The following is a 24,826-nucleotide window of genomic DNA, read 5'->3' on the forward strand; positions in this document are numbered from 1 at the left end:
AAACAAAAGTCTTAATTCTCTAATGCACTGGTTCCCTAATGTGCCCTCCAGATGCATCAGCCCCCCTGAGACCTCCTTAGAAATATAGATTCTCAGTCGCCATCCCAAGCCCTCTGCTTCCAAAACTCTGAGGATGGGGCCAGGAACCTGTGTTCTAACAAGGCCTCTAGCTGATTCGGATGCCCAACTAAGTTTGTGCACAATTATATTCTGAGTAAATATGTTCTCACCTGTGTCCATAAACTCAAAAAGACAGAAATGTGCATTTCACTTTTCACTCCAGTCTGTCATCACTACTGGACAATCACTCCAAAATGGAGTGATGGCCATTATCTCTGGTCTCTGGCCTTTGATTTCCACCAGTTCCTCCGCTTGGGCAGCTATGTATCCACTAAAATCTGGTCCCTCTCTTACAGCCGACCAAGCAGATCCCTGCAAATTCCTGGCCTGTGGCGAATTTGCCGAGTGTGTAAAAAACGAGCGGACCGGGGAAGCCGAGTGTCGCTGCAGGCCAGGGCGCCAGCACCACCGGGCCACAGGCCTCTGTGGCCCCACCGAGGAGTGTGAGGTCCTGCAGGGAAAGGGAGTTCCATGCAGGTAGGTTGAGCACGGTCACCTACAGACCCAGGAATTTGCTCTTCTTGCTTTTGAGAAACCTGTCTTTAGAATGAATGTGTACGTTCCTCTAAACCCATGGTTCTCCGTCTCCAGTGAACATCAAAATCTCCCAGAGGAGGACGTCTTTAAACACATGGCCGGCTTCTGCCAAGTTTTTTTGATGCAGTAGGTCTGGGTAGGGCCCAAGTAAGGCTGCTGCTGCTGGTCTAGGGACCACACTTCAAAGCCACTGCTCCAGCCTCGCAGCCGTATTGCATTAAGACCAATAAGGAAGGGAAAAGAGCCTGCATCAGCTTCAAGACCCAATACCGTGTGGTTTCCTTCATTAATTGGTGTTGAAGCGTGTGTGTGTGTGTGTGTGTGTGAGAGAGAGAGAGAGAGAGAGAGAGAGAAAGATACTTGTTTTTTTTCCTATTTGTAAATACAGCTTTCGTCATGAGAAATTTGGAAAATACAGAATTATGAGGGAAAAAATGTGATATTCATATTAATTCTTATCTTTTGATGTATATGTTTATACAGAATGTTTACGTAGAATGTCCTAAAGCAAAGTGGAATCAGACTGGCTTCTTCTTTTATACTCAGCTCTTTCACATAGAACATTCCCCCATGTCATTAAATATATTCTGTACCATCATTTTTAATGATTTTTTAAAAGATTTTTATTTATTTGAAAGAGAGAGACATGGGCAGAAAGGGAACACAAGCGGGGGGGGGGGCGGGGGAGAGAAGCAGGCTTCCCGCTGAGCAGGGAGCCTGATGCAGGGCTCAATCCCAGGACCCTGGGATCATGACCTGAGCCAAAGGCAGACGCTTAACAACTGAGCCACACAGGTGCCATTTTAATGATTAAATAGTAGTCTATTCAGTAGATACATGTTTAATCCATCCTTTATTTCCAACAGAAAGGTTAAGAGAAGCTCTTAAGACGAGGAAAAGAATGCGAGATATTACTGGCCTTCTATTCACGAACCAGACTTTAGGGTGTAGGTGGTGTTATGAATGATCAGGGGACACAGAGACTCCTTACTCTTCTACAAGTCCTGTGACACCCAGATCAAGTCCATACTGTGCACTCTGCCCTGGAGAGCTTCTTCCTGAGCCTGTCTCACCTTTCTCAGCCAAGTCTCTCCAGTGACACACTCTGGAACATCTCAGTGGTGATCAGCTTAGACCCATATCTTGAGTAGATAATCCTGTGTTTGTTTTTACTTCCTCCCATTTATTCTAGTGGCCACCATCTCTAGTTTCCTACCAGGGAGCTCATGGCCATCTGCTTTACTCCATCAACAAGAAGCTAGAGAGGTTTAGCCTTTCTCTTCATGAAAAGTACCTGTTCTTTCAAAGTATTAACACTTTAAAAGACAATGATTTAACCCAGTGATGGTTAAGAAGCAATATTCTGGAGTCCGACAAATGATTAAAATTTTGGCTTAGGGACACCTTGGTGGCTAGTTGGTTAAGTGCTGCCTTCGGCTCAGGTCATGATCCCAAGGTTCTGGAATTGAGCCCCACATCAGTCTCCATGCTCAGCGGTGAGTCTGCTTCTCCCTCTGTCTGCTATTCCCCCGCTTGTGCTATCAATTAAACAAATAAATAAATCTTTAAAAAATTTTTGGCTTAGCAACTTACTAATCAAGTCACCTTGGACCAATTACATCTCCAAATCTCAATTCCCTCATTTGATAATGAGACTAATAAAACCCATCTATTGGGTTACTGCAAAGGGTATATGAACTTCTGTTTATAAAGCATCTTTACAAAGAACATAAAGCACAAGAGTATCCAAGTGAGTGAGGATTATGATAATGCTGTCAACTTTCTCCAAGTTAATCTCAAATAAAATTCCAATAGGATTCTAGATGGAATTTGACATTCTGGTTCTAAATTTGCTCTGGAAATGAAAATGTCAAATAAATAAATAAATAAATAAATAGAGTTTTTGATTTATTTATTAAATAATAAAATAAAGTCTTTAAATAAATTTATTTTATTTTTAAATAAATTTAAATAACTTTATTTATCAAATAAATAAATATATTTATTTTAAAATAAATATATATTTATTTTATATATATATAATAAATATATAAATATATAAAAAATAAAAATAAGTCTTTAAAAAATAAAAATAAAATAAAATAATATTTAGAACACTAAGACAGACAGTAAGTACACAGAACAAATATGTATGTGCGTGTATATATATATATAAATATATAAAAATATATGTGTGTGTGTTTGTATATATATATACAAACACACACACATACACACACACATATATATACATGCCCCAAATAGACCCTTATATTTAAAGAACTTATCTTAACAAGAGTTTCAAATCAGTAGAGAAAGTATGGACTGCCAGTAATAGTTAGAATACAATTGGCCTTCCATTTAGAAAATAAAATAAAATTAGTTTTTTTACTATACACAAATCAATTCTGTATCAAAGATTAAAACAAAATCAAAACGTTGAAAATGTGAGGAAAACTTTAAGATTTTATTTATTTATTTATTTATTTGACAGACAGAGATCATGAGTAGGCAGAGCAGCAGGCAGAGAGAGAGAAAGAAACAGGCTCCCCATCAAGCAGAGAGCCCGATGCGGGGCTTGATCCCACGACCCTGAGATCATAACCCTAGCTGAAGGCAGAGGCTTTAACCCACTGAGCCACCCAGGCGCCCCAGAAAACTATTTTTTTTAAAGATTTTATTTATTTGGCAGAGAGTCAGAGAGAGAGGGAACAGGAGCAGGGAGAGTGGGGAGGGAGAAGCAGGCTCCCCGCTGAGCCAGGAGACCCATGTGGGCCTCCATCCCAGGACCCTGGGATCTTGACCTGAGCCAAAGGCAGACGCTTAACGACGGAACCACCCAAGGAAAACTATTTTTAAAACCACGTCCATAATCCTGAGCTAAAAAAGCCTTCCCTAATTAAGACACCAATCCCTTCGGAAAGATTCTATCCTCTTATTTCCCCCACCTGCGATCTCTTAGTTCTGACCCCAGACACATACTGAGCCCTTGGTTCTCTGAGCCTCCAAGTCACCCAGCCAGGGTAAGTAGGAACCAGAAATGCTATCTTAGCTGGTGGTAAAAAGAACAAGGAACTTGTCTTCCAACTACACCTCCCAGATAGGCTCTTCCTTTTTCCTAGCGTGATGCCATCTCTCAGCCTTTCCCTGAAATGACAATGGACAAAATATTGGGAGAAAGAAAACCATTTACTCATAAGGGGACATATGTCAGAAAGCATTCCCCAAATATTATATCCATTTTAGAATGTAAAGAGGGAAAAGGCAAGATGCAAAATGTGTATACACTATCATCAGAAATTATATGTGTATTAAAAAGTCTGGAATTATATATATCAAATTTTTAAATAACTTTTATTTTTAAACTTTATGAACAAATGTCATTGCAGTTGTTTTTCAGAACCTGATTTTAAAAATAATGCCAAAAAATAATAATAACTCCACTTTTTGCAAGATGAAGTTATCACTCATCTTTCCCATGAGCTTTGTTCAGTCCTTCTAACACCACTGCCTAAGAAATAGCAGGCCAGCTGGGAGGCCGAACTCAGGAGCAGAGGCAGAGAGCATAGTTCTGCCAGCCCTGATGGAAAGCACCTGCAAAAATAGGCTATCCGTTTTCATTGTCATATTAATTTTAAAGCTTAAATAATAGAAAGTTGTAGTTGCTATTAATGGTGATAAGCCCATGAAATAGGATACCATGTTTTTGCTTTCTTTTGTAGGTCACCAGGTCACTCTAAAAATCAAGCATACAAAACTAGTGTTAAAAAGTTCCAACATCAGCAAGATAACAAGGTAAAATAATACTTCTATATGTTGGTTTTGATTACTGAATTTTAAAGAAAATTTAAAACATCTCTAGGTCTGACTGTTGTTATAAATAGAAATAAGTAAGAGCAAGAAATAAGAAGTAAGAGATAAGTAAGGGCTTTATTTGCCAAGATTTTTAATTTAGTATTGGAGGGGGGGGGAAATGCATTCCTTGGTGTGAGAAAGACAGAGATGGAAGGCTGACATTAACTGAAATGTACAGACAAAACAAGTATTTATATTCACTTTTTCTTGTAAAAATATACGTGCAATTTATCAAATGCATTGCAACAGGTTGCAATTTTCACAACAATTTGTATTCTTGGAACTGAATAATTTTGTACCTATTCTTATTAAAATATCTTTTTATTTCAAATAATGAAGTAAAGCAAAAATATGTAGAGAAATAGAGGAAATGTGATTTGTGAACTGGGAGTAACTTCAAAAATTCCAGAAGTTCATCCTCAGATGAACATTCCCTCCAAGTGTCCGAGGTATCCCAAATTATTCATCCAACTTATTTTACTAAAATAATTGTCTTATGAAGGGAAATAACTTATCTGTAACCAGGTTAAATATAGATTTTTTAAAAATAACTTTTGAGAAAATATCTTGGACAACTTTTAGTCTAAAATAAAAAATTTCAAAAAAAATCAAACCATCTTTGATGGGAAGAGTGATAATCAGCCAGTGCCCGCTGTACCTGAGACCGGTAGTGTTGGGTGGAAACAAACACCTCAAAGCTTGTACTTGAACCAAGTTATTACAATAGACGTCAAGGACCTTGAGACAAGCACACCAAAGGCCAATCATAATTTCATGTATCCAGGTGCATACAGAAAGTAATGTGTGCCATTTTGATTTCCTGCAACAAAGGCAATTAGAAAGACAGAAAAAGTTCAAACTTGAGACATAAAATGGCAATGAAACACCAGATCTGATATTAATAAAAGGTCTGGGTTGAAGCAAACACCAAGTAAATACTAAAGTCCCAGGGAGAATTAAGGGTCACATTTCATATGAAGCAGAAGCATGGACTCATCATGTCTGTTTGCCCCCTTTGCTTTAAAAGATGGCTCAACCTGAGAATCTAAATGGGTCTAAGAGAGAGAATATATCCCTACTACATTATAAAGTTAGGAATATTTTGGAGGGCATCTCCAAACCTTTCAAAGATGTCCTAAATAGCAAGCATGTTCTTTCAAACACCAGTTGAAGTGACACTGGGATGAAATATGGATTTGACCTCAAGTGGCATTTCTTAAGCTCTTAAAACAATTTCTCTTCCAGATAATCAGGAGAAGAGATTCTGAATTACTGACTGGAGGATATGAAGAATTTAACTTTCAAGATTGGGAAGGAAATTAAAAACTAAAAATATACAGATAACTTAATCTGTCTCAAGACAAGTGGTTTGCTTTCTCAAGGAAAATTGTATCCACTCTGTTAAAATTCTGAAAACACACGCAGGCATATTCACTGGTCATCAGAATCCAGGCATAGAGTCAAAACTGAGAACCAACACATACCATGTTTCAAATAGAGAAGAATCGTGTACTTGATGACTGCTACCTTCTACAGAAAAAGCTTATTATCAAAACCCAAAACACAATCATTAAAACATATTTCAGCTACTCCAGACTGATAGTCAAAGTATAGCAAGACAGATTTGCTTCCAGCTGCCCTTAAAATACTGCTTCCAGATCATATACAAGTGCAACTTACTTATTATTTAGAAGAGGTTGAACAATGTATCAGGAAAATTCTTCATGTTACAATGTTCATAAAAGAGGACTACTTATGCATGGGGATGCAGGTCTCTCTGAATCATGGTGTATCCAGTATGCAAACACTGGTGAAGGTATATTGCTCCACACAATGTCTGTTATACACACACACATATCCCTCTTCAGCCTTAGGCACACTAGTTTTAGAAGAAATTAGTGCTTACACAGTAGATCTTTTTGTTGCCAATAATTTCTGAATTAGTTCCTTTAAAAGAAAAAGGAACTGGGGTTCACATATACACGCCATGAGAACTCTAACTCTTCTTATGACCACATAAAGCTATTTTAAAGGAAGACTCTATATTGGAGGGAGGGAGGGAAGTAATGTTATGCTTTATGACATAACCAATGCCTGTTTTCCATCACAGATGAACCATGTCTTCTAATTTAATAATTCCATTGAATACTTCTGGACTCTAACTTTCCTGGGTGCACAGGTAGATTGACATCAAGGTAATCCATTTTAGCCAGTTTTTAATTACTACTTAGTGAAAAATGATTTCTCTGTATCTATTTCAAATATTCCACTATTAATATATTTGCTGCAAAACCTTAATTTCAATAAAATATAAGCACCATATTTATAGATTTATAATAAAATGGGTCTGTGTTTTACTAGCTATTCCCTGGATTTGCTTTATGGATTATGATAAATGATTTATCATAATCCATAATCCATAAATATGGTAAATGATGATTTTCATGCTACCAAAAGATAGCAAAATATTCAACATCGACAGCAGTATTTTAGCAGTAAAACTTCAAGAATAAAAACAAGTGTTTCTTAATAATAGACACACTCTCCCCCCACACACACCTTATTACAAACCCTTGAAAATCCACTCCTGTTGGCCTCAGAAATGCATAGCATTCATCCCTATCCCCACCCCGGTCCTCCCCGCTCAAGTGAGGAGCTGTGATTATGGGATAAGGACTTCAAACTGTGATATATTGATGGGAGCGCCACAAAGCGAGGAACGGTGGCAGGAGATGTACCTACTCACTTCGATAGCCTTGGAACCCAAAGGAAAACGTGCTTGTTAGATGCATGATTGGCTGACCAAAACACAAAATAATTCCATCAGGAGAGAAAACAAGGGGCAGCTGGGTGGCTCAGTCAGTTAAGCGTCTGCCTTTGTCTCAGGTTGTGATCTCAGGGTCCTGGGACCCAGCCCGGAGACAGGCTCCATGCTCAGCTTCTGTTCTCTGTGATAAATCATTAAAAAAATAAATAAAAAGAATTAAAAAGTTAAAAAGAGGGATGCCTGGGTGGCTCAGTAGGTAAAGCTGCTGCCTTTGGCTCAGGTCATGATCCCAGGGTCCTGGGACCGAGTCTTGCATTGGGCTCCTTGCTTAGCAGGGAGCCTGCTTCTCTCTCTGCCTCTGCCTGCCACTCTACCTGCTTATGCACGCTGTCTCTCTGAGAAATAAATAAATAAAATCTTTTAAAATATTAGAAAGGAAATGAAAATCTAACAATGATCACCTCCTCATAACATGCCCTCCACCCTCCACATTGAAGTTGTGCTCTAACAAGAACAGGGAATGTCATTTTTTTGATGGGGAATGAGAAATAGGTAAACACTCCATCCTCTGTTAGAAAGGTGGCCCTCTCAAACAAGGGCCTCTCATTTGGATCACCCACATTTTGGATTGGTCTTTTCAACCAGTTGGAGAAGAGCTCTTTGACCTGCCCTCTCAGAAGTCTCACCGGGAATATAGCAGGTTCCAGATGGGGGGCATGTAGTAGCCTAGAGAGACTACCTATATTCAAAGTCTCAGCAAGAAGGCCTCTTCTTTGGATCCCCAGTTTTTACATCCTGTGTCATCTTGTAAACAGACTAGCAAGGGCCTAGGTAAAGACAGCCAAGGTTTAGGTTTTCTCTAATCTAGTCAGTGCAAGCAGTCACAGGTCACACATGGTTCTGCTTATTCCCTGGATGGAAAATCCACGAAAGTTTGGGACCAAAACTCAAGGATGTTCCAGTCACCCGAGTTCCCTTGCCTTTTCCCCCAGCCACATAGAGCAGTGTTTCTAGCTCTGGTGACTCCATGAAACTTGGCACCCCAGACTTCTCCAACTTAGTCCATCTGAGACATGGAGCAACAAGAGCAACATTTACAACTGTTTTGCTCATAACGCGCTGTAACTGTATTAAAAGCACAAAAAAGATACAAGAGGAAGTTCTACAGAGATAGCATTTATTATTTCTATTTCCAGTACATCAGTGTTTTAGGAAAGAATCAGATATACAATTTTTAAAGAAATGAGGAAAAATTAAGTAACAGTTGCAATTAGATGGATTTTGAAAAGTGAAAAGAAAATGGCCAATTAATAAGCCTATGTGAGTTCTGAAGGTGAGATATCTGCTGCGTAGATACAAATTAGTATTAAAGATTCTCTTTTTAATTGCACATTTTTTTCCTGATTATCTTTTTAAAAATTTCTTGAAAAATATGACAACCAAACTTACTTCATACATTAGGTGAGTGCTGGGGAAGAAGGAATACATTGACCTGAACTGAACTTAACTGTATTCAATGATCTGGTCCTAACATGGGTAGACTCTCCCTCCCAAAGTCTCTCCAACTTTATTCCTCTGTGAGGCTTATGCACAGAATGTCTCCCTCTTGCTGGCCTTCTCCAGTGTGGCAGTGCCATTTCTACAGGCTAAGAATTTATACCCCAGGTCTATCCTGATCCAAGTTTTAATAACCATAGGTTTTGCTCCTGTAGTACACACAGTTCATTCTAGAACTCAGCTAAGATCTCGGAGTGTTTTGTCACCTGAAAAGTGTCAGTGTTTTTCAACCTGGGGATGTAGAGTCTTCAGGGGCAGATCCATTCTTTCTCTTCCACCACTGCTTTTCTCTTTCTTTTTACAACTGATCGCCTCAACTTGTCCTTATTCTCATTTTTAGAGATCTTCTGTCCTCCTCTCCCTTGTTAGCTTACTTTTACTTCTTCTTAGAGAAGTACAAACTCTCAATACTTGTTATTTCTGGTAATGATACACGCAGAAAATATGTCACACCTTCTGAAGATGTGGAATGACAAAGGAGCAACCCTTTGTAAATTGGTAAGGGGCGACTCAAGAAGCTTTGCTTGTTTTGATTCTTTTTATTCCATCTGATTGAAGCAAAAGCATTTATGTCTCTTTCATGGTCCAGAACGAAATTCTTTGACCCCTCTCAATCTCTTTTTCCTCCTCTGTAAAAGGAGGTAGACCTACCACTAACAATGTATTAACGAACTGACTGATTCATCCAATAAATACTTATTCTACTTATCCAAGTACTCTTAAGGTACTTTAGGTAGAGAAACCAAAAATCTACATATCTGGATCCCCTGAGAACCATAGTAATAACCTGTGAATGAAAATTTAAAGAAAAAATTTTAAAATCCAATTAATAAAGCTCTATAATTAATCCTCATTATTATTCTTGCTTGTGAATTTCTCTATTCTCTAGCTAAGCTTCCATAAATACCACCTATTTTCCACATAAGATGTATTTTCTTACAAAAGTGTTCACTGTGTTACCGGAAGGAATGACCTATTAAAAAGTCATAGGAAGCAGAATGTGAGCTACAATAAAACGTCTCTTTTGTGGGCTTGTACTTCTGCATGCATTATTTTATTTTTTCCTCACATAATCCTTTGAGAAGGTGCCATCCATTCAACTTTACAACTAAGAAAATTCATTGTTCTCTTGAAATATGTGTATTAGAGAAACTTTCAGTGCATACCTACAACTCATAATACATTTCTCAAATGTGTTAGTGGCATTAGGAATTACATTATAATTAAAGTGAATGTGAAAACATTTTTCCTTCTCGTTTTTAATATTTTATGTATGTCTACTTTTGCAAAGTATACATTAAGGAAGGAACATGTATTGAATAAGACAAGCATTAAGAGAAGATTATTTCTTAATATACAGTATGCTGGTTTAAAGGTCAAATTTTCAATCTCAATTAAAATGACATTAAAATAAGAATTTACTTTTGATTCCTACAGTTTTCACATAACATTTATGGGTGTGATTGTGAATACTGTAAAGCAGCTGTATCAATATCTATTAGCAGGCCATTTCTGCTATTTCCCTTAAAGGCTGACAGGGTCCTAAATTTTTCCAGCAAAGGGGCCTGGGTGTGTATGTAGGTTATCGTAAGTCTATCTGAACTAGGGCAATTCTCCTGGTAGCCAAAATTAACTCAGGAGAATACCTGAAATAGCTAAGTTCTAGGACAGCTGTGTGACACAATTAGCAACAAAATGGCTTAAAACTATAATTTTATTATCTACTAAAGACTTGCAATGATGCTTTGCTGTGATAAATGTCTTTAAAACATTAAGTTTCTCATTACAATAATTTTAACCTGTTTGATGAGTTTTCATCTAGTGCCTATATGTATCTAAGAGATATAAAATGAAAAAACTCCTGAAAACAGCACTAAAGAGAGAACTCACTAAAAATCAAATTGGTTATTAAATTTTCTTCAAGGACTTTACTTGCTACTAGTTAAGCTTATCATGCTCTATCCTATACAAATAAAAACACCAGTTAAAGGCGAGTGATGAGAAGAGAGAGAATAGGTCATTTATTTTCAGTAACCAGAGCTTCTGTTAGCAATCGCAGGGACCAAATGACCCATGGTGGGGAGGGGAGAGGTGAATCTCTGCAGTAACGCAGCCTTCTACGTATAATCGTATTCACATTCTCAACAGCACACACAGGACCATTTAATTTCTTTACCAGGAGACACTCATTTGCACAGTATCATAATAAATAAATATTTCTGTACTAAGACACGTATTATGAGAGAAGCAATTCTGAAAACAGTGTCTGTGGCTCAAAAGCACTAATCTAATCAGCTGGGAAATATTTTCCTAACTGAGGTATTCTTTCTAGAAAAGAAAAATCACTAGAAATCCATTTCAAAGGTTAAGGTCTTTAAAATTTAGGGAGAAAAAGTGCAAAGAATAATTTTATTCTTCTAATTTTATTCAAAATACTAACAAGGTCTCATTAGAGTTAATGTCATCATAACTCCTTGATGTATCTTTGTCTCCAAATTCCTAACATAAAGTCATAAATATTAGGCTTAAAACTGCTGATATTTGATCAAAACTAACACCACACAAAGAAAAAAAATTAAGTTATCAGTTACATGTAATAAGCAATTACTTACTAAGTATTGGACTTTTGAATCACAAAGCTTATAAAACAGCTCTACAATTACCAAAATCTCAAGGCCAAAAAAGACACTAGGAATTTTTTAAAAACAAAGATGTTTTGCAGCAGAACACTAGCTTAAATCATATGAAACAACTTGGACAGGATTCTGATATAAAAATCACAATTGAGATGAAGTTGAAAGAGTATTTGCATTCAGTCCAGTTCAGCCACAGAGCCACTGAAAACCTATTTCCTTTTTTAGAGAAACAAGTTATCTCAAAACTTTTAAGCATTTAAATTGTCTGAATTTCCTTTATTTGTCCATGGAATAGAAGAAAATATTTTTTTATAGCAACACAGTGTGATAGAAAAGAAAAATAAGTCTGTGCAAGATACTGTGTGAGTACCTTCTTTATCACAGAGTACATCAAATACATTCAGGCTTTTTCTGGAATTCTAGAAGTTCAAATGAACTGCTTTACTCAAACTAAGACACACTACAAAGGAGGGGGGAAAATAAAAATTCCCATCTTTGCAAATTTCCATGAATTTCTGAAAAAGTAAATTTAAAAAAGTACACAGCTTTTCAGATCAAAATATCAGTGCCTTGATTATTTTAAGTGCCTTAACTTTTGTAAGAAACTTTAAGCTAAGGTTTCATTATTTCAGCTTTATGGGTTCTGTGCCATCCTTGCAAATGCAAGTATTTTGAGTTTTTCAAAAATTTCTTTCACTAGAGAACAATTATGATGGACTTCAAGGTAGTCTATTGGCAAAGGAGGAGAGATGTCAGATTCTGTCCAAGTGTTAACAAGTATTAAAATGAGGAGAAGTTTAACAGTTACAGCTGGATACAGGAAAATAATGTTTAGGTCCCCAATTCACTACCATCATTTACCTGAAATCAACAAAAAGCCATGATTACTGAAATCTGTTCACTTTGTATAAGCAGTTCTAACATGATCACAGGATGGTCCCACCTCTGGGCACACACCCGACCTGGTACCACGGCCCGGGCTCCCATGGCAGGGAAGGCTGCTACTTTAACAGATTCTGCAGCATGGCCGTTGCATATGTGGGCCTAGCCTGCCTGCTCTCAATTGCACTCTGAAGGTACTGGATGCCTCCACAGCGTTCCCAAATCTCTTCAAACTGTCTTGGCAAAATCTCAGCACCACGCTTTCGAGTCAGGCCTGTCTCTTCCAGATTCAGCTCACACATCTCCATGTCATCCTTACCTGCACAGGGGAGACATCAGAGAATTAGCCATCAATCTCTTCAGAAGCACTTATCATAAACTTTATTCCTGAAACTGCTATAGTTATCAATTCTCATCTATTCAAGAACTTTCAAAACTTTCTTTCTTTACGACAGAAATCTGCTTAATAAATTCACCAGAAACAAGTTAAATTTGTCCTCCACCAAGAACACTTTCAGAAAGTATTAACACTGCAGTTGATCAAACAAGTTACCAGTCTTAATAAAACTGCTACATTTCTCTAAACAATTAAAAATCAACTGATATAAGTAAACACCAATGAAAAGGTTCTTAGGACACAGACAAATTCCTATGTGCTCTAAAAGGACATAATTAAGCGATTTCACATCATAAATAAATTAACCCTCAATTAACTGGAAATGTGATCCAACTGCAGAACGCCGTTCCTTAATCCTGAAATTTAATGAGTTATTACATTATATATTAGACTGTTTCATTCAGAGGGTTCATACTCCTTTTTTGCTGTATAAGGCTTTTTTCCATGTGAATCATACACACCAGCCACAAGAAGGATGGGTGGCTTGTCAGGATGGAGTTCCATCTGCCGGGCAATCCACGGTCCATCGAAATGGGCATACCACCAGCCTTTTTTCTTATTCTGCGGGTCTTTGTACTGGTCGGCAGGGCGGATGAATGGGATGCGGAAGAAGCGTTGCTGTCGGTTCATTTCGATCTCCTGCTGCCTGGCAGGAAGCTGAGAGGCTGGGTTCTGCTGAGCTGTTACAAAGAACAAGGAAAGTTACACCAGCAGCCCAGGGGATAATGAAAACAGCCTTAATCCTAAAATGCACTACACATTTTTAAGAAAAGAAGAAGAGGATTCCTAGTAATAACTTTAAAACAAGATGTAAATATTAATTACTTATAAATGAATAAAATTTAGTGAGATTTTAGAATTTTCTTTCCCTAAAGATGTTCCTTAACATTGCAACACACACACACACACACACACACACACACACTGAAACACCAGCAATAAAACAAACTAGCCCAAGTAGATTCCCACAAATGACTGTATCAGTAACCTGAAACTCACATGGCAGAATAGCAAACTAGTATTATTTGCTAGGATTTATATTTTATCTCCAAAGAGTTCAAAATCAAAGATCACAGAATAACTTTAATGGGACTATTTATGATAAAACAAATGAATATAATTTCACAAATGTAAAGAATTATAGATATCTGTCAATTTAATCACTTTCCTTGGAAAAGTAGAAGACAAAAGTTTGCTCTTTTGCCAACTGATTTTGGGATTTAAAATGGCCAGAAGACATATATTACTAGTAATATTTAGAAAAGTTCATGACAACAAAAAACTATAACCAGTAAAACCATACAATTTCCCTCAGAGATATTTGCTTACTCTAAAATCAGATTTCTCTTGGAATAAAATCCACTGAAGTAAGTGGAAAGTGTAGTATTTGTTCTCTTTGTTACAGAAAAGAAAAACCCTTACTTTTCTGCTAGGACTGGACACTGCACTTATATCAATTTTTTCCCCTTGCTCAAGTTTCATAATGAAACAGTGGGGTTTTTATTTTATCTGCAAATATAAACATTTCTCTGGGATAATAACTTTACAGCTTCAGCAGCTGTAATTTTAGCAAGTCTGTTTAATGTGCTTTTTTCTCACAACTTTAAAAGTTGGCCAACCATTTACTGCAGCTCAATTAAGAATCTCACTGATATGCTCAAGTATGTCAATGAAAAATTACAGAATATATGTAAGTCAAGAACAGCCACAGGGTTTTTTGTAAGAACTTCCAAATACTGAAAGGATGAAAATACTCTTGTTCTTAACTTTTTACACAATAGCAAAAGCTTTATAGCAGCTGAATTCATTTCTGTGCAAACCAGAGAAAGCAAAAAGCAGTTAGCAAAGCTATATATGCCAGTGAAAGAACGAAACAGAGGCCCCGTTGTGTTAGTGACTTAAAAAGCCGCGTCACCTTTAGCGTGTTAACAGAGAGGAGCTCATTTAATCTTTTGGTCCTGTAGTCCCTCCAAACTACTTACAATTTAGTGTTTCTATTTCAAGTTTTAAAAATTCCTTACTCTTCAGAAAATATGCTAACTCTACTTTAAGGAACTTTAAAAGGATAAGGAAAACAAAAACAAAAACAAACCCTTCCCTCCATATTAAGCAGTAACTTAGAATACCCAGTTGATAGGGAACTTACTATGGTATTGATGGTCACTTATTTTTTCTTATTAAATTAACAGTCTCCTATATCATAATATATTAAGTAAAGTTAATAAAACTCAAGGGAAAGTTTTGATAGCTTTTTTTTTTTAACTATGTGAGAACTGAAATTATATTAAGGAAGCCTTCATTTCCACAAATGTTCATCTGGAAAAGCGCAAAGATACAAATGTTGAACATCTGAAACTAATACATGACTCTTTCACATCCTATTGTGTCATCTTTAACATATGAAATAAGTTCTAAATTTGGCCCTATAAATTACTAGAAACACTTAAAAAAATCCAGGTCCAACAAGCTGGCAACAAATATGGCATTATATCCAAATCATTATTGATCATCTGAAGCAGAAAAAATTTACTACATATTAAGAGGACTCCAAGCTTTTAAATTATCAAAAATGTGCATCACAGGGTGTGATATATACAAGTCAGAGAATAATCTCCTATTAGGAGGCATCCTATTAAACCTTGTACATTATCATACAAAACTCAGATCTCTTTGGACAGAAGTGTTCATACTGTAACAGTGTGTGTGTGAAACCAGCACCTGAAGTTAGTCTTTATTCTAAAAGATCAGCTGCTTATTGAGTTTTGCTACAATGAGAATTGTGTATATTCCCAGCATAAAGTGCCAGTTATTTTTTTAAAAGGAAGTAATTTCATAAAAAAATTAATTTTGTTCTGCAAATATATTTTGGAGTGACCCAAATAAAAGCATCATCTGAAATTAAATATCTTAGTAAAGACAAACCAACATTAATGTACTACAACTCCACTTAAAAATTGTAGCAAAACAATGTTTAACAGAAGTTAGTACTTTATAAAGTATTTTTAACCCATCTTCCAGTTAGCTCATAAGTTACCACCCATTGACTTACGTGAATTGTTCAAAAATGGTGCAAAATCTGTGAATAAATATTTTATGTTGAAGAAAAGATAAAAATGGCAGAACTGTTAAATGAGCATTCTTGTAATTTATAAAAAAGGCTTCCCAATCAATCGAGGTGGTGACTAACAAGAAAACATCCTATCCACAACCAATACTCTCAGAATTACCTACAAGTAGATTCTGCTTTCTGATTTAAAAAGGTTAAAAAAAAGAAAGAAAGAAAGAAAAAAGCTATTTTGATTATTCTTTAGGAAACTCTGTTTGATGGACATATAAAGAGGACCTAAATTTTAAAATTATATTTCATTTGTAATCCTGGGACACAATAATATTCAAACATAAATCCAAAACAATGACTCAGTAATAGTCATTCTAGTACCTCCAAAGCATTACTAGAAATTCTGTAGAAATAAAAAACTTCTAAATTCATCAAAAAAATAGATGCCTTAGAGAAAAAGTACTGCCATGTTGTTTATATACACTCAGTATGTTTAAATTTCTTCAAATTATCTCAATCTTAAACTCATGCAATTTTTATTTTAGGAACTATGAAATAAAACCACTCTCCCAAGTCAGTTTTAATCAACTAAACATTGTGAATTCTTACTACGGAATCTGCCCCAAGAATTATTTCTGGAAATCTCTTTCTGTATTAGATGCAAGGAGAACGTGTTCACCCAGTGCAGCACACAGGAGGAGGGGCTGAGGCTCTCCCCGCCCAATTACAAGACTTTACCATGATTTATCAATGTATTACCCTAAAATAATATTTAATTATGTTTTTGTCCATAAGTTGTCAATTTATTTTCTCAAATTAAGGAATTCTAACCCTTCTAAATATTAAAATGCAGAGTAGTTCCTTTTAAAGGCTGATTAGCTGTCCCATTAGGAAGCTATCCAAGTATAGAATTTTCTCAACTGCTAAGCATCTTGAGGCACTGCACCTTTCCTTTATGCTGTACTTCTGTGTCAGAATGTATTTTACATGGGAAAAAAAATAGAGCAATAAGTACTTTTCAGAGCAGAACTTACGTTTTATCCTGAAATTTGCCCATAATCAAATTCTTTGAAGGCAACATATTGTGGAGTGTGTTCACATAAAATTCCTGAATTTGTTCACATATACCTAGATGGGGGACTCTTGGGAAATTTTCTTAATCTACTCTTTTGTTCTTTCAAAGGGTATATTATAAACGGAAACATAAGAACAAAGCAAGGCATGCCATGTATCACCTCCCCCTTTGAGGGCAAAGCTGGATGAGTACAGTACCAAAGTTTGGTTTAAAAACACAAGAAACATTTATATGTTCGTTAAAAATGTATATGCCATATATTACAACATTACTTTTCTTGTTTTAAAAAGTGCAATCATTCAGATGTTTAAATTTGGGGGGGGAACAACATGATGAAAGCCTTTCAGCTAAAGGCCATAATTAGAACATTACAGCTAAAAAGGTTATCGCTTGAAGGAATAGCCCTTTGCCATTTTTATAAAACAAAGGTAACTGGCTAAAAACTTGGTACAGTGAACTGCTAATGGAATCATCCTATTATTTTCAGTTCGCAGGGACAAATTGGTAAATTGGCGAAGAGAGAGGTGGCTACAATATCAATGTTTAGAGGGCCTTCCGTTTGCCATTTCCTCATTCTGGGTGATCTCTCACGGCCCTTCCAGCACATTGTATTGAGCACATTGTACTGAGGACACCTCCTACATAATCACTAGCAGTAACCTCTCTCTTATTAATACTTTGCCTTTACCCAATCCACTCTTTACAACAACTTGGAAATATTAAAACTCTAACATTTAATTGATTTTAATCAAACACTGCTTTTATTTGCTAGGAAGGTAGTGAGGGAAAGCTCATTTTCTATCTCACCTTGGGTCATGTATTATTAAATTATACTACCAGGTGCTGGGAATATACTTTTTAAATGAAAACATTAAACATGTTGTCACTTTGACACTGGACACAATTAAGCCAATAAATTATGCCAGTTTGAAAGTAGCAAACTGAACAAATGAAATTCCAATTATTGTTTTAAGATTGAAATTACAATTCATATATCACAGGTATTCTCAATTAATGTTAAAGCTAGTGCATACTTTACTAGATTAGGTCTATCCTCTACTTTCCAATTTCAAGTATACAACTTTGTCTTCTGTATACATAACAAAGTCACAATTTAGTTTTTGAATCTCAGTCAAAAAATCAAATCCTGGTATAGGCAAAACTGGTCTAAACCAAGCTACTATTTCTCATTCTTATATTTTGACAGTATTGTAAAATTATGTTTGCAGCAAACATTCTTTTTCATTTCACAGTATTCTTTACATTTCCACATGTAATCATTCTATATGTATATATATGTATATGTGGAAAAAATACATATTTACAACATTACTGCACAACTTCTTTAGTATAGACAACAATATTCTTATCTCCAAAATTTATCTTGACTATATACAAATACTTCTTAATAAATATGACTTTAAAGACATAACAGAAATAATGCTATGAAAGATAAGGCATTGTGGTTGTATTAGGCTCAACAGATCACAGCTGCACAGTAAGAGAAATTTTGTACTGAATATTTTACCCCAAGTCTTATGTATAGTTACATACATTATATACAGATACTCTGGAACATTTAAAAGTACAGATTTGTTTTTACCATAATCAGTAACAGACTTTGGAGCACGTTGCTCTGTTTCAGTATTTCTCTTCTTATTCTTCGATTTCCATGCATGATACACTTTTAGTCTCCTGTGAAATTCTTCTCTGCAAGCTGCCAGGAGCTCAATATCTATGGATTATATGGAAAGAGTCCCCCCCCCAAAAAAAAGGAATTAGCATCCTAATTTAATCATCTAAAATAATTAGTTGGTGACATAAACATATATTTATACATATAATAAATTTTTTGTTTTTAAATTAATAGTACAAAATCAAAAGTAAGCACATTATTGATAAAGATAAGCATTTTGTGGCAATATTATCTTTTACATTTACAGAGCATTTTCTTATGCATTATTACTATATCCTTTGCTCTACACAAGAACCCTGGGCTAACTAGGTCTTTTACAGGTGAACCTGAATCAGAGAGGTTAGGTTACCTGTCCAAGGTCAGAGGCCATAAAAATAGAGTAAAAAGTCACTGTGCTCAAATACAAGCTAGATTTACATTAATCAGATTTTTTATGTTTGTATTTATGCAGATAACTTCGGTGAGGAGGGAGAGAACATACCAAATTCCACACAATTTGGTACGTTAGTTCCTAGGCATAACATCCTAAACTCAAACACTATGATTTAAACAAGAACACAATTATATGGAATCAACTGGATATAGCATTTACAGTTCTGTTGGAGGAAAAATAGCTTTAAAAAGAAAGGACTGCATTGCCATTCTTTACTTTGCATACACAGGTCAAGACTCTGACCTATGTATGCAAAGTACATCATTAACACAGGCCATACCACAATTTCTCCATGTTTTTCCTCTCCTACCTAGATAAGAGACAGGCAAAATGAATTTAGTGAGTATGCCTTCCCTTTATGTTTGTGAGTAAACTATGCCTTCACTTCAAGGTGAGAATAACAAAGAGAATGGCTTAATTTATGCGCCAAAAAATAGAAAAAATTACACCCCCATATAGGTATTTCTTTATTACCTGTCAGCCACAGAGGCTTCCCATTTTTCATGACCTCCATACACTTACCACAAGAAGTATTGATGGTATCACGTAGTTCTGCATATTTCCATTTACTGAGATCATATTTCTTGGTACCAGCAGCTACCTTGGTGGCTTGTACAGCAGGACCTCTGTAATTATTATATATTTTTGCATGTTTAAACTAGAAACATGAATGAAATGTTGACTAAAGGGGCAAGAAAATGAATCTAAGTTTGAGAAATGGAAATAACTACTAGAAAAACATAATTTTTGTATTTTTGACAGATGAGATTAAGAATGGTATACTATAGGATTCCTAGGTAAATTAAAATTTTCCAATGTGCCATTTAATAGCCATATTGTGTTTTCAATCAGAACTTCTAAAGTTAAAAATACATGTATATATATTCCTCAAAATCAAAAAGGAAATCCTCCTGATTTCTCAAAAAAATCATTAGAACCATTAAGGGTTTATGAGCCATAAGGCCACACAGTACAATCACCTGCCGATTACTGAAGCTACAGATAGCCAAGTCCCAGCCAGAGCTACTGGCTCAGAACCTCCCTGAGTATCTGGATGTTTGCGAGGTCAACAGGTGAGTAGCCAAACTACAATCCCCTGCCTTCCTCATTAAAGATGGGCTAAAAGAACAGCCAGAGTCTGGAAACCCCCTATAACTTCTTGCATCACTATTAAATAGAACACTTAGGAAAGTGCTAGAAGGAAATAAAATCATGCTCTCATATTCAGTGAGTAATATGACAACTAGTAAATTATGGAAGCAGTCCTAGTATCCATTGATAGATGACTGGATAAAGAAGATAAGGTATTAATATGCAATGGAATACTATTCACCCATTAAAAAGAATGAAATCTTGCATTTATAATAACATGGATGGAGTTAGAGTGTATAATGCTAAGTGAAGTCAGTCAAAGAACAACAAATACCATATGATATCACTTATACAAGGAATTTAAGAAACAAAACAAATGAGCAAGGAGAAAAAAAAAACAGATAACCAAGACTTTTTTTTTTAAGTCTTTTTTTTAAGATTTATTTTATTTGAGAAAGAGAGGTCACAAGTAGACAGGCAGGCAGAGAGAGAGGAGGAAGCAGACTCCCTGCTGAGCAGAGAGCCCGATATGGGCCTCAATCCCAGGACCCTGAGATCATGACAAAGGCCAAAGGCAGAGGCTTAACCCACTGAGCCACCCAGGCACCCAAGAAACAGACTCCTAACTATAGACAACTAACTGATGGTTACCAGAGAGAGATGGGTGAAATAGGTGATGGGAATTAAAGAGTACACTTATGATAAAGAAAAATAAAATGAGTAGACAAGATTCAGAGCAGTGAAATAAAGATCATGTCCAAGGTCCCACATTGCTAGTAAAATGGTTGCACCTGGGATGGAAACCCAGCTTGTTCTGACTCTAAAGCCTTGGTCTTAGTCATGACTCTGTCTTCCTTTATTTGGTTTATTCATTCTACAAACATTAATGAGCACCCACTTAGACCAGCCCTTCACCTGTGCAAGGAGCTGACACAGAGATGTGTAAGCTAAAAAATTATTATTATTATTAACTAAAGAAGAGGTTTAGGTCATGAGACACAATAGATTTGAAAGAGCACAAGTAAAGTAGAAACACTGGAATGGGGAAAGAAGAAATAAATGAAATATATATATAAATATAAAATAATAAATTAAAAAATAAAATGGGATAAATACTTCTTCATAGCAGTGCTATTCAGGGCTTCCAACTTGTTTCTATATACATAATTTGAAATAATTATTCAGAAAATATGGACATGACTTCTTTTCTGTAATAATAAACATTACTTTTCAGCAAAAGATGACTCCTGCCACACAGCAGACACTTAGAATAAGCCGCAAGTAAGATCAATGTAACAAAGGAAGAATTTAAACACATCGCATTTCAAGACATAAAAAGAAAGGTGGCACAAATATGAAAACAGCTAAATTTTTAAAAGTACTAAAATATTGCTACTCAGGTATCACACAAGAAATTTACTCTTACCATCCACTACTTAGAAAATATTTCCTCTTAAAGAGGGATGATCAAGGTATAATACCTGAAAATGAGGTCATATTTCCTCATTATTTCACATTCTGAAGATAACAGCAATCTTGGCAGTTAAGACATAGACATTTAATGAGAAATGATGTGTGAAAATATGTATACTTCTTCCTGAAATAAAGGAAATGATTCCTCCGTATGAAGCTTAGCAATGAAATAAATAAGGTACTGTGGGCCTCTATAAAAGGCCTATTTATACTTTCATTTTAGAGAATAAAAAAATAGCACACTTCACTCTATCTACTTAACAATGGTGAGACATGATGATTGTCACTAACACATAAGCCTGACTAAAGAATAATGTGTGGCCAGTTAGTTCTTCCTGCATTCTTCCTGCTTTTTAGGTTTGGATCTGTTTTAGATTTATTGCAGAATCTATCCTTTTCATAAGCACTGTGACTGGCAATTTTCCATGTAGCTTTTCCTCTTAATTGCTTCGTTCAAAAAGAGCCAGCTGTGTGTCAGCAAGGTCTCTCTATTACCCTTAGAAATAAATTATGTTTTAACATTTATTCAAATATTCTTTTTTTTTCTCTTCTACATCCGTAAACCACCATTCAGTAAACTAACAAAAAAATCATCTTTTCTTCCTAGCACCTCTAAGAGTCTTTTCTAGGAGAGCAGCTGAAAATTATTACAGGTTTTTGTTATTTTCTTTTGGAAGAGAGTGAATTTACATAATGTACAGTTCTATAGATTGTCAGAATACACATGAAGTGCCAACATACATAAGATATATTTGGATAATTTAAAAAATAATATTGAATTCAAATTATTATTGCTTAAAATATGGCTTACTATTACTAACTTTTCATTTGTATTACATCAAAATACATATGCTAAAAAACATATTCAGCATCTTAAATACATGAATGAAATGCATTTAAATGCTCTTCCCCATCTCTGGAATTATTAAAATAGTAAAATAAAGGTTTAATTTACTGATTATTTAGGTTTGTTATAAAGACAATCATGTAAATGACATACGAAGTAGTAGAAAAACTGACTTCTGATTTTTAAAAAAGTGTATTAATTTTAAGACTTTCAATTAACTCTAACTTCAAAATTGACAGTTAAGATGTTACTGATTGATACCCACTTGTAAAGGACCAGATCCTGCTGGGAGGTCATAGTCTGTGGTGGCTCAATTTTTATATCAGTGGTTTTTAAAACATGTGCTATGGGGAGAAGGCCCTCAGAAACCACACTCTTTTCTACTTCCCCTTCAACTAGGAACTAGGTACAGAGGTTCCCAGCTGACATGTGGGGGTGGGTAAGAGGGAGAGGGACACCACCACCTCCATAGAAAGTTTCAAAACATTTATTTGGTTTGAGAGGAAAGGTTCCTCTACTGAGATTGAGTTGGTAAAGCCAGTGATAAATATGGCAATACCACCAACAAGGAAGAGGCCCATCCAAAATGCCAATGGTGTCCCCATTGAGTGGCACCAATTTAGAGCATTGTTTTTGTCTTTTTCTTTTACAGTGGTATAAGGGTGAAGTGACATTTCCTGTACAGAAAATTTATATGGAAAGAATAGACTATTCATATAACAGGTTCTGGTCCAAATACTGAACAGTGATTTAAAAACATGATTTTGAGGTGACACTTATTTCCCCAAATTCCACTGCACTAACCTACGCAGAAATTCTGCCATTTCCTTCTCCATTTGTTCCCTATAAGAAAAATGATAATACAGCACAGTCATATAAAAGAAAACTACATACATTACCTAAAAGATCTAAAAGTATAATTAAAATGTATCTTTTCAATAGGATTATTGATTTATTAATCATTCACTATCATTTCACTTTGTAAAAGACTATAATAATATACTTTTCAACATCATCTATAACCATAAAATACAGCAAACTTCTGTTTAAATACAGTTAAGGTTGCTTGAACTCCATTTCTGCAGTAGGAACTTTTAGATAAAAGTGCTTTTCTGGTATTTTTTTATGTATGGCATATAATCTGCATGTTCTAAATGCATACTGGACCACCTTGGCAGATATAGATTCTATAGAAGGATTTTTGCACTGGGGTTGCATAATATATATTAATTAGATGACGAAACAGTGATACCTAGTTAAGCTATTTTCTAGTGTCAGAATTTAAGAGTCTAGTATATTTAAACTCAAAAATTCTAAATCAAAGCATGATTTTTAAAAAAGTAGAAGAACTCAAATACATCAAGTATGTGTTAAACACCAAAGTGTTCTGACTCTACAGATAAACATTTCCCAAAGGCAAAACTTACTTTTATTACTCAGGGGAATGCAACTTTTCCCAATATTTGTTTAATTCTGTGAAATGGGATGGATGTTTCATCATGTTCATCAATAATTCATTAATCTCATTATTTTATTTTCCTGTTCTTTCTTTCTTCCTTCATAATTAATCATTTTCTCATGGCTCATTCTATTCATCAGACTCTGGCAACCTCTTACAAATGAGTAAAAATCATAAGAAAAGAGAAATGGTATATTTGCATTAGGGTGCAGTTTCCTGCATGCCTGTCAGGTGATGATAAAGGAGCAAAGGACTCCTGTAATTCTCCTTCCTTGTAATGAACACTGGCTAAGAATAGAGGCTGACAGAAGTCTATCCAATAAGCACAGTCAGAGAAAAAGTAATCTTTCAAAACTGATGATCAGAGATTCTAAATACAAAGTAAAAAGCCCAAATATGTATAAAATTATCTACTGAGCAATCCATTTATCAATCTCCAATTAGGCTAGTCAGAATTTTCTAACTTTCAAACTTGGCATGATTTTGATAAATATTTTGAATTCTATTATCACTGTACCTCAAGTTCCTTTTTTCTTTTTTTTTTTAGATTTATTTATACAGAGAGATATATAAAAATATATTTATAATATATAATAAATATATAAATATTTTATATATATATAAATATATAAAAATATATTTATTATATATAGAGAGAGTACATGTACATACATGAGTAGGGAGAGGGGCAAAGGGAGAGGGAGAGTCTCAAGCAAACTCTCCATTGAGCACAGAACCCAGCTCAGGGCTTGATCTGATCCCAGGACCCTGAGATCATGACCTGAGCCTAGACTGAGAGTTGGACATGTAAGTGAGCCACCCAGAGATGTTTTCAAAAATTTCGGTGCCCTATGAAAACAATGCTGTGGTGAGAGTGCACTGCTGGCATCTGAGGAGCTCAGGGGTCAGGGGTGCCACAAGGAACAACTGTCCCGGGTCCCA

At 35.5% G+C, this 24,826-nt stretch overlaps 2 protein-coding genes across 8 annotated transcripts in view; one reads left to right on the forward strand and one right to left on the reverse strand.

Annotated features, from left to right (window-relative positions):
- Positions 1-6,824, forward strand: part of IMPG1 (interphotoreceptor matrix proteoglycan 1) — a 127,972-nt gene extending 121,148 nt beyond the window's left edge. Inside the window, 3 exon segments of the mRNA XM_059177249.1 lie at positions 417-597; positions 4,380-4,452; positions 5,758-6,824. Of these exon segments, the coding sequence (XP_059033232.1) occupies positions 417-597; positions 4,380-4,452; positions 5,758-5,835 (332 nt within the window). The 3' untranslated portion in view covers positions 5,836-6,824.
- A 1,615-nt stretch (positions 6,825-8,439) lies between these two features.
- MYO6 (myosin VI) overlaps positions 8,440-24,826 on the reverse strand; it is a 150,615-nt gene continuing 134,228 nt past the window's right edge. For 4 of the 7 annotated variants that reach the window (XM_059177246.1, XM_059177244.1, XM_059177245.1 and 1 more), the window contains 6 exons: positions 23,230-23,268; positions 19,536-19,639; positions 18,488-18,619; positions 15,801-15,827; positions 13,213-13,431; positions 8,440-12,673 (listed from right to left, as the gene is read on the reverse strand). In XM_059177246.1, coding sequence (XP_059033229.1) covers positions 12,474-12,673; positions 13,213-13,431; positions 15,801-15,827; positions 18,488-18,619; positions 19,536-19,639; positions 23,230-23,268 — 721 coding nt within the window. In that variant the 3' untranslated portion in view covers positions 8,440-12,473. The remainder of the gene's footprint in view (positions 12,674-13,212; positions 13,432-15,800; positions 15,828-18,487; positions 18,620-19,535; positions 19,640-23,229; positions 23,269-24,826) is intronic. The other 3 variants (XM_059177243.1, XM_059177247.1, XM_059177248.1) reach the window with 3 other exon arrangements.

The sequence above is a fragment of the Mustela lutreola genome, chromosome 6 (genome assembly GCF_030435805.1).
Source record: "Mustela lutreola isolate mMusLut2 chromosome 6, mMusLut2.pri, whole genome shotgun sequence".
NCBI lineage: Eukaryota > Metazoa > Chordata > Mammalia > Carnivora > Mustelidae > Mustela > Mustela lutreola.